Source organism: Sitodiplosis mosellana, unplaced genomic scaffold (assembly GCF_009176505.1).
Source record: "Sitodiplosis mosellana isolate CC-2019 unplaced genomic scaffold, AAFC_SMos_1.0 Smas_scaffold_5058, whole genome shotgun sequence".
In the NCBI taxonomy this organism is placed as follows: Eukaryota; Metazoa; Arthropoda; class Insecta; order Diptera; family Cecidomyiidae; genus Sitodiplosis; species Sitodiplosis mosellana.
Window position 1 is genome coordinate 10,063 of NW_022600300.1, and position 10,443 is coordinate 20,505.

General features: G+C 37.2%; 1 protein-coding gene across 1 annotated transcript; it reads left to right on the top strand.

Annotated features, from left to right (window-relative positions):
- The first annotated feature begins 1,875 nt into the window (after positions 1-1,875).
- LOC129572472 (protein diaphanous-like) lies at positions 1,876-2,942 on the top strand. Its single transcript, XM_055452436.1, has 2 exons — positions 1,876-2,812; positions 2,887-2,942. Exons 1-2 carry the CDS (start codon positions 1,876-1,878, stop codon positions 2,940-2,942), a joined length of 993 nt encoding a protein of 330 aa, XP_055308411.1.
- Positions 2,943-10,443: the final 7,501 nt, after the last annotated feature.

Genomic DNA, 10,443 nt, shown 5'->3' on the forward strand with positions numbered 1-10,443 from the left:
TGTCGAGTAAACACATTTGTGCCATCGGTAGCACATTTTTGTTCCAGCCGTAACACATTCATGCATTCACATTGCTACGCCCAGAGATACTAATACTAACTTTGTTTTTCCACACTTGCTAGACAGCTGCCGTTTCAATGGCAAATTATTTATAAGGATTTTCAAGACCGAATTCAGGCAAAATCCAATGCAAAGAAGCAGACTCCAAATCTGCCTCCTTAAAGCAAAATGATCTATAATGCTAAAAAAGCAACAATATAGCAAACGTAATAAACAATCCTCAAGAATTTAAAAACATAAAATTTGTGTTTAGCATTTTAATTTTTTATTTTAATTCATTGGGTAAGGGCTCGATATTTTTAAAAAACTTTATTCAGTTTTCTTCAAAACTATTGGAAGCGATTGGAAGTTGGTTATCCGTTCTGTCGAGTAAACACATTTGTGCCATCGGTAGCACATTTTTGTTCCAGCCGTAACACATTCATGCATTCACATTGCTACGCCCAGAGATACTAATACTAACTTTGTTTTTCCACACTTGCTAGACAGCTGCCGTCTCAATGGCAAATTATTTATAAGGATTTTCAAGACCGAATTCAGGCAAAATCCAATGCAAAGAAGCAGACTCCAAATCTGCCTCCTTAAAGCAAAATGATCTATAATGCTAAAAAAGCAACAATATAGCAAACATAATAAACGATCGTCAAGAATTTAAAAATATAAAATTTGTGTTTAGCATTTCAATTTTTTTATTTTACTTCATTGGGTAAAGGCTTAATATTTTTAAAAAACATTATTCAGTTTTCTTCAAAACTATTGGAAGCGATTGGAAGTTGGTTATCCGTTCTGTCGAGTAAACACATTTGTGCCATCGGTAGCACATTTTTGTTCCATGCGTAACACATTCATGCATTCACATTGCTACGCCCAGAGATACTAATACAAACACAATGTATTTACCGGCATTTGCAAAGTATTAGTTAACGACGGTTAACGATGGCAAGTGTCATACGAAAAACTCAAATCGGCCAAGGCTTACTTTGTTTTTCCACATTTGCTAGCGAGTATCAAAGTGTTAAGAGCGGTTAAGAGGCTCGACGTTCTATCTCACATTCTGCATGTCTAAATGGAATAAGAATTCAAATAAAATATATTGAGCTAAGACAAAGCAATTTTGAAAAACTGAAAAAATCCATAGAAAAATTTTAGACAATAAATTAAAATGTCAAGTGAAAAAGATTCGATTTCTCGTCGAAAGCGTCGCAGAGTAGATGGTGAGTGAATGAAAAAAAAACTCCATATCACAAAATTCAATTCAAATGTATAACAGAATATCTTGTCCATTTTTTTACATATCGTATTGAATATGATATCAATATAATTCAATCATTGGCAGTCAACAATTCGGGCTTTAAGGAGGCAACAAAATGTTCTGCTGTTAGTGATACTCAGCCTTCGTGTTTGTTGCCAGCAAAGAAACTCTCTCCACCATCAACTGTACCACCACCACCACCACCACCACCACCACCACCACCACCACCACCACCAGCATCAGCACCTTCAGAAGAGACAAATGGTCCAAAATTAGTGAAACTCAATTGGAAGCCCATCATGCCAATGCAGTTGACAAAAGAATGTATTTGGAGAAAGCATCTTGGTGTTGAACCACTTTCAGAAGATATATTACTTGCATTGGCTGAAAAGTTCGCATCAAAACCAAACAAAAAAAAGATCGGATCGAGTTTAGTTTCTAAGCACCGCTTAAAGATTATTGATGAGAGGAGTGCATATAATTTGTCGATTTTACTTCGCTCCTCGTTTAAAAAGTCGTCATATGAACAGATTAGACAGTACATTCTGTGTTGTGACACCACCATGTTAAATGCCAATTTCATTATGGGACTCATCAAATGCTTGCCACGAGAGGACCAAATAAATCAGCTTCGAAAATTGCGAAACGATGGTGTTACGTTGATTGACGTAGAGGACTTCCTCGCAAGTCTTTGCGATATTTATCGTATTGTGCCACGGCTCCATTGCATTAAATTCTTGATGGAGTTCAATGATATGGTAAAAAATGTAGAAGTAGACATTGAAGTTGCAACGATTGCGTGCGATGAAGTTCTTTCATGCAGTCGTTTTCATAAAATCTTACGTTTAATTTTATCAATCGGCAACATCATGAATGCTGGTACAAAAATAGGTGGAGCTGTTGCTTTTGAGCTTCCAGCATTGACAACTTTGATTGACACAAAAAGTGCAGACAACAAACGAACGCTATTTGACTTCATCGTTGAAACTGCTGTAGAAAAATACCCAGATTTGCTCTACTTTGCTGACGAGTTGTGTCATCTGCATGAAGCTGTTGATACAAAATTTAGCAATATCGAAGAAACAATAAAAAAAATAGAAGGATTACTACATTTTGTCGGATCTGAATTAGAAAAGGTCAAGGCATCTCCATCCGTACATGATACTACATTTATAGATATTATGTCAGATTTTATCACGCATCATAACTTTGACAACATCGGACAGCTAACGAAAAATATGCATCACATGCGGGAAAGCTATATGAAAGTAGCGATGTTTTTTGCATTCGATATGAATAAATATAAAATCTCAGAATGTTTGAAAGACATCATAACGTTTAAGAACACGTTCAAGCAGAAGCTAACTGAAATTGCAAAAAGTTGCAAATCAAACCATAAACTTTCGATTCAAAAACTACACCCAGAATCATCCGGCTGTAAGACGACCAATGGAACATGCCGCAGTTTCACAATTAAACTCACCAGAATGACAGAAGAAGGTAAATATTTAATTACCTATTTTGAATTCAAATGTTGAATTTTACCTTATGTTCTAATTTTCCGTAATTTTCAGAAATCGCATTTGCGATTGGCTCAAAAACATCCCGAAAACGTAAGCACGCCGATTGAGTACATTAATTTGTCTACACACCCCTCATCATTGACAGCTAACATTCGGGCTTTAAGGATGCAACAATATTGTCCGAAAATCACTTTTAATATAAAATTGTTAACTTTTACTGCATAACAGAATCTGACTGGAACTTCATATTAATAAATTTTAAAACGAAAACAAAGATTTTTTTCATTTTACTATGTTCTCCTGAGGAATTTTAATCTTGGGCAAACTTCACAATGAAATGAAAAATCATCAATTCGAGTTCATTCTCATTTCAAGCTTTTATTAAGAAAAAAATATATAGGTGAATTGAGGTAGTTGTTCCGTTTCTCTTTTTGATTTGTTTTGGTTTTTTTTCTTAAGTAATTTATAATTAATAATAACAAGTTTTATTCCATGAGATTTTTGTGTGACTAAAATGGCCATAGGTTCTTTAATACTGTTAGGAATAGATATTTTAATACTCGATTCTTGGCTGTAATTTTCTTCCTCTGGTGAGCATAGCATTGTTTTTTTTGCAAAAATCAATCAGCACCTCCCAGTTCTTATGTTCGTCTTCACATAAGGTATCAGGATCGCCAATAAGGATGAGAAGGCACTTGGCTCTGGTGACCATCACATTCAATCGCTGCAATGAAAAGGCATACATTAAAGACATTTGAAGATAAATTTTTAAGATTTAATTTTGGTCTCACCCGTGGATTATCCACAAATCCTATGATCCCATTCGTTCTAACCGTTGAAACAATCATGACTGGTTTTTCTTTTCCTTGAAAAACCTCTGCTGTGCCGATCATAACATTGTCAAACTTTTTTTCGGAGCACTTATCGCGAATAAGCTGTACCTGTTTGCTGTACGGAGTTACCACTCCAATATCTTCTTGAGTTAATTCGTGGCCGTGATTCAATTTCATCTTCCACAATTTTTCGATATAGCCGACTACAGCTATCGCTTCATCCTCGTTGACGTAACTCGTTCCATTCTGCTGGCAAGAACCCTTGATTTTATCAAATATGATTGGTAACTTGGGATTCGGTAGAAAATCGTTACCGATAAACCAATTTGTTACACCTGCAAAGAAAGAAAAGAATGTAGAAGTTAGAAGCAAGCTAAATTCAGAAACTTCATATTCCTAAATAGAGACACTATTTCTGCTACCAACCTTCAGGTGCTTTGTACTTGAGTTTATCGTCATAAAATAATTTGTTTGGTATTCGTAAGATATCTGTATGGCTTCTGTAATTTTCGATTAGTTGTACTATGAGATCGGGGTTATAGTGGCCTTCGTTATTATCGCAATAGCACGGTTCCTCCATGAGATATTCCATGAAGGATTTCTTGAATCCAAATTCGGCAGCGTGATTTGATTTCGTAACAGCATCCAACTGTTTTATATCTCCTGCCAGAATTATGCTGCTTTTGACTTCACCTTTTTCCGAACACAAACCTATTAAAAAGTCAATAAATGTGTCTTGATTGAGGAAAATGTCAAATATACTATGCAAATGTGCCAAAAAAATGGTGCCTCCTTAAAGACATATTTTTTGGAACGTATCAAAGACAACTTACCAATTGGAATTAGGGAAACTGGCTCGTGCACCGAAGCAGCCTCATCAATGAACACATACGAAAAGTGGCTGGAGTTGAATTTTTCATCGATTCCGCGACCTCTAACCAAAGAACCAGCTGTCAATAAAGTTGAGATTACAACTCGAAATTTGTACAAATATTCAAACGACGGAAATTTGATTTGTCCGTTGCTCAGGTTGCAAATCGGTCGAATCTTTGAGCTGATGGAATCTTTGTTGTATGATTTGGCCAATATCCTGAATATTTCGTCTTGTTTCAAGTGATCGACGAGTCTTTCCGTGATTTCATCACATGCTGCGTTGGAATTACAACATACAAGCACATAATTTTCGGTCGATCCCACGATTTCCAAAATTGCCGCAGCTAAAGTTCTGGTTTTTCCAGTCCCTATTATAGAAACAAAAAACAACAATCAATAAGTGCTGATCAGAGAATGGAATAGTCTCAAATAAAACTTACCTGGGGGTCCAAAAAGAAGGAAGGGAAGTTCACCACTTTTTTTTCCCACAATGTGCTTGACAGCTATTTTTTGTTCTTTGTTCAAGCTTTTCGTGAAATCACTCACGAAATCGTGCTCGTAATCAGCAGCATTGGTATTTTCACTGCAGTTTTCAACCTATTTTGAAAAAAGTAAAATTTGTAACTCGATAAAGTTTTGTTCCTTTATAAAAATAAATTTTAACTTACCAAGTACAGCGGATTTTTGATCAAGTCTTTAAACAAATCGTACTCTTTCAAATAACTCAGCGCATTGTGCTGGATTTGGAACGGCATTCGATTTATATAAAATTTCACTTCGAACTCTTTGGTTGTTTCCAAAATGCGGGCAAAGAACTGAAATCCGTCGGTTATTTTTGCACAAATATGTTCATCGATACATTCGGAGATACAAGCAGATATGATGATGTTTTCTGGTTGTTCTGAATACTCCAGATTAAATCCTTCGAACATCTTGTTCAAAAATCCTTTCTTATATCTTTGGAAATCCTGCAATTCAAATGTAATCAATAGATAAAATATTTTCAAGTACATACATAAAAAATTTCAAAGTTACGCTTACCACTATTTTGATTTTTATTTTAAAAGATTTACGTGAGAGTATTTTGATTTTTTCATTTGACGTGGTGAAATCAAAGCTTTGTGCTCCCTCGGAGTTTGCTGTCTCTTCTAAGTGGAGCATCGCTGTTGCTGCCTTGAAATACGAATCCTGATCTTCTCGGGCTTTGTTCGTCATTTCTTTCAGTTCATCGAGCGCAAACTGGTCGTTGTCTTGTTCTGCTAGCACTATATTAAGCGGAATGTCGTACGCAGCTAATTGCTCCATTTTTAGTTCAGCAAATTTGGCTGTTGGTTGGTTTTCTTCTGCTTGCTTCGATTGCGAGCCACTAGTCGAAAGTTTCGGTATTTTGTATTTTGGTGGATTAACTTGTTCTACCGAAAAAAATGGGAAAAAAGAACAATCGATGTTAGTAGGTGACATCTCATTAAGGAGGCACATACATACCAGCTGGCGTTTCACCTTCTTTCGCTGCTATTTCGAGCATTTGTTCGGCAGGAGGTGTGCTGACCTCTACGGTGGCTCCAATTTCGTGATAGTCTACCGAAAAAAATGGGAAAAAAGAACAATCGATGTTAGTAGGTGACATCTCATTAAGGAGGCACATACATACCAGCTGGCGTTTCACCTTCTCGAGTTCGTCTTCTTTTCGGCGCTGAAGAAGGAACAGCGGTCTCAGATGTTGCTGGCCGGGCAGGTAGTTGCGCACCATCGTGCTGTTTCGCCAAGTGACGCTTGAGGTTAGATAACTGGGTGAAACCGTTGACAGTGGGGCATAGATGGCAATACACTGTCGTCCGGTTGGCTTTTCGTTTCACTAGTTTTACTGGTGCTTCTGAGCCTAACAAAAGAAATCAATGTTGAATATTTTATTAGGTATGAACCATTTGAAAGAAATTACGTTTAATCGGACGATTTTGTTTGCCCGCCATCTCCAAGGTGAATTTCTTCCGCGGATGTGCGTTTTGCACGTGTAGCAGGAGGTTGAACTTTGTGGTGCACGTTGCATCACATTTTCCATCCGGGCAAACGTAGTTCGGTATTTCATCCGAGTGTTTTGACTTGAGGTGAATGTCGAGGTTGAATTTCAATGAAAAGCGAGAGTGGCATTCATCGCACTGGAACTGAAATAAATTTAATCATAGAATGGAATTAATCAAAATCAACAAAAAATTGTCCTTTGCATTTTTTAAATACCGGTTTAGATTGGACTTCCTTCAATATCTTCGCCAATGGTTCGGCCGGAGAGTCCTCTCTTTGGCTATATCTTCAAATGCAACAATGAAAATACTAGTGAATATCTGATGAACAAAAGAAGGAAAAACTTGTTCCTTACTTGCAAGAACAGTATTCAAACTTTTTGCCAAGTTCCAACCACCGCCCTCCTGCAAAGTTGATGGCTTCGGCTTCATTATGGCCAACGTTGAATCCGGCGTGATAACAGTGGCCTGTGATGACAAAATGCCCTTCTCGTTGGACGACCTTCAGGGAGAAAACATATAATAACAACGATTTCATGAAGGAGGCACCATCGAACTATTCCATGGAAAGACAATCACTGAGAACTTGCTGCACAAGATTTTGATTATGCATACATCGTCAAGTCGATACAAAAATATCCAAGAAAAACAAATTCTTAATAACACTAAAAAAATAGGCATGGAAACGCTACGACTGTCGGCTTTTACCGAAAACAAACCAAAAGTCATGTAATTTGGTGATGTGCGCACAGCAAACGAAACAGAACAGGTCAACCTGTTTGCAAACTTCTTCAGTAGCAACTACGATGACTCAACGACTCAAGGCGTTCAACAATCGCCTAGCGGAACATTTGAAGATTTCCTGAAAGTGAAAATGTTCACTTATCGATAGTGGCACTTACCCTGGCGAAGTTTATTCCTTTTGCACGTAGTTTTGATGGCGGAATCGTGGTATTCTTGTGGCGTATATAATTGTTGCAGTCCATTTCGATCGCCATTTCTCTTGCCAAAGCTTCTAGCTTATCACTGTCTTCCAACGGAACAAAGTACCTGTGTTTTCGCCAAATTTGTAAATTTTTTCGTTAATTAAACCATAAATCAACAAAACAGCCGTTAATGCGATCGTCATGAAACTTTGCAATTCTGGTTCAAATCGTGGTTGATTTGGAATCAATCGGCTGCAAAATAAGGGTACCTCCCGTACAAAATGATCGATTTTCGTCCAAAAATCGACCAATTTTGTTCGGCAGCTATCTTATTTTCACTTCGAATTGCTTCAAACTTGATTCCGAATACTTTTTTAATGGAAAAATCATATTACCATACTTTTAAACAACTTTCAGATTGGATTTTGTACGGGAGGTACCCTCATTTTGCATCCGATTGATTCCAAATCAACCACGATTCGATGTTTTGATGAAAAAATAAGAATTGCAAAATTTCATGAGATCGCATTAACGGCTGTGTGGTTTTGGCCACTTTTATCTTTGGAAAAACCCTTGAACTTGCGATTTTACCACTTCACTCAAACACGGATTGTGAGCGAACCAGACCATGGACCATGGATCTTGATGACTAAGCGCTTAAATTGTTCGTACAGATACCAGCTACAATAACCAGGTGCTAAACTAACACACGCATGGCGATTCTGTAGAGTTTTGGTGGATTTTATGCCGGAAAAAGGCCCGAAATCTCCTTTTTTTCTGTTAGTAGCGCACACGTTACGAGCCATATCTCGAGAACCATTTACCCGATTTTAATAAATGGGGTATCAAAATGCTCGTAATGATGTCAACTTGTGCATAGATTTTTCATTAATATGGGTTTGTTTGGAATTTTCGGAGTTATGACCCATTATGTCGAAGAAAGCCCCGAAAAATTATGTTTTTTTTAAAGTTGGTTCTAGAAAAAAATTAAACACCATTATGTATGGGTTTTAAGATTGATTTGAGCTTATTTTTAGGTGCCCTATCAGAAAATAATAAGATGAGGGACGCAAAAAGTGTGTTGCACTGTGTAATCGACACATTGATACAGCACATGATTTTTTTACATGCACGGCGAATTCGAGAATCAACGAAACCAGCGCCTGCAGCCAAAGTCTTCTCTATATTAATCCGAATGACTTGAAATTTCAAATAAGCTATTTTTTTTAAAATAAAACAAGACCACTTCACTTTTTTGATTTTTTACTGTTTTTAATGCCTATTTTGAAAAACTGAGTATGAGGAATATGTGTTTTGTAACCATAAAGTACACCATATATTAATTATTTTGAAAAAAAGAGCATTAAAGGGTTAAACTTACCAAACTTTTGGCTGGCCGCGGTGCAAATAATTTATCGAGTTTAAATCGAGGTCTTCTTTGTGGAACGCAAACGATGTTAGTGGGCTCGCAACGTACACATATGGCGATTGAATACCTTTCATGACATACTGAAAAGAGAGAAAGAAAGAAATCTATTCATTAAAATCACGTAAAAACGCATAACAAATTAGATAAAACGAAAAATAATATAAGAATAGATTACTTCGCGGTTGTGGTGCGTGTCTTCGTAATGGATCATGGACTCCTTTGATGTAAATCGGTCCAGATTCCAAATTGCACATTCCTCCCCAAACAGGCTCACGTCATTGTTCATCGCATAGAGTTTACGGTTTCCGCAAATTTCAGACCAGTGGCGGTCCTCTGCTTCAGCGATGGTCGGGCTCTTGTCACCAAAATATTGATGTTGCATTTGGTGCGCGAATGCAGTGAACTCCGAGGAAGACATTTTGTCATTTTTGGAGACATCGATGTTTATGCCTCCCTCGGCCAAACGTTCGCCCTTCTGGCTGTTTATGTCCTCGAACATATACTCGTCGGCAATATCCTTCGAATGAGCCGACCATTCCGGCGGCGGTTTGATCTAATTTGCATACAACAACATGGAAAAACAGTTGATTATCTGCTGATTCATTAAGGAGGCACTATTGACATTAACTACGCTAATGTATGAATGAACCATCAGAAACATTATCTAACTATTTGATTTGATTCTAATAGTTTAATCGAAATATTAAGCAATCAATGAATTACAAAATGGAGAAATTGTTGGTTGAAAAATGGCACAATTAGCCGAAACCGACAGAACATTACGCTTCAGTTGGCTTATACATCTCCATGACTTAGTTATATCAATTTCAATGTATTTCAATGTTATTTGCATCGATTTGCTTTTGAGGAACGATCGATGCAAATTACATTAAAATGAATTAAAATTGATATTCCATTAGCAGAATTTCTTCCTAACAAAGCGAACTTATGTTGTATTCACATTTAATGATCGAACATGATGTTATGTACGTAGGTATGAAACATCACATGGTAAATTGGTCCAAAATGTACGCGAGTACGCATTTGGATCTCGCCCCAGTGCAATCAGCACACACACGCACACCACTGCTGAACTGTGTTTTAATGAAACAGCCACGTTTATTGGGCTCTTATGTTTGTTCTCTGAAATTCAAAAATTTTTCGCCTTTGGTTCTCGCTTCTTCTTTGTCTCTTGCTCCGTTGTTCGTTGTCTGTATGTGTGTGTGCTGCACTTTTGTTCCTCTCCTCACTCAAATTCTAGTTGTGCTAAGACGTTTGGCCAAGCATCGAAAGCCAATAGAGACAAAGTGAACGAAGGAAAACGAAACAGGTTAAACATTTATAATGATGTTGTCTCGTTATGTATAGGTAGAAAAAATTCTACGAATGCGTTTACTATCCTCATGGGCGTGACATGCAGCCACATGGGTACAGCGCCCGTGTACTTCGTAGTGGAAAAAAAGTGAAGCTTGCTTGTCACCAATATTGATGTTCACGAACATCAAATTGTTTATGCGTTATTTCGCCCA

What these genes read in the sequence shown, in the direction of transcription:
- LOC129572472 (XM_055452436.1), top strand. Translation starts at nt 1,876, where the DNA reads ATGTTAAATGCCAATTTCATTATGGGACTCATCAAATGCTTGCCACGA. An exon ending in CACCAGAATGACAGAAGAAG is followed by an intron (nt 2,813 to 2,886) that starts GTAAATATTTAA and finishes CGTAATTTTCAG; the next exon opens with AAATCGCATTTGCGATTGGC.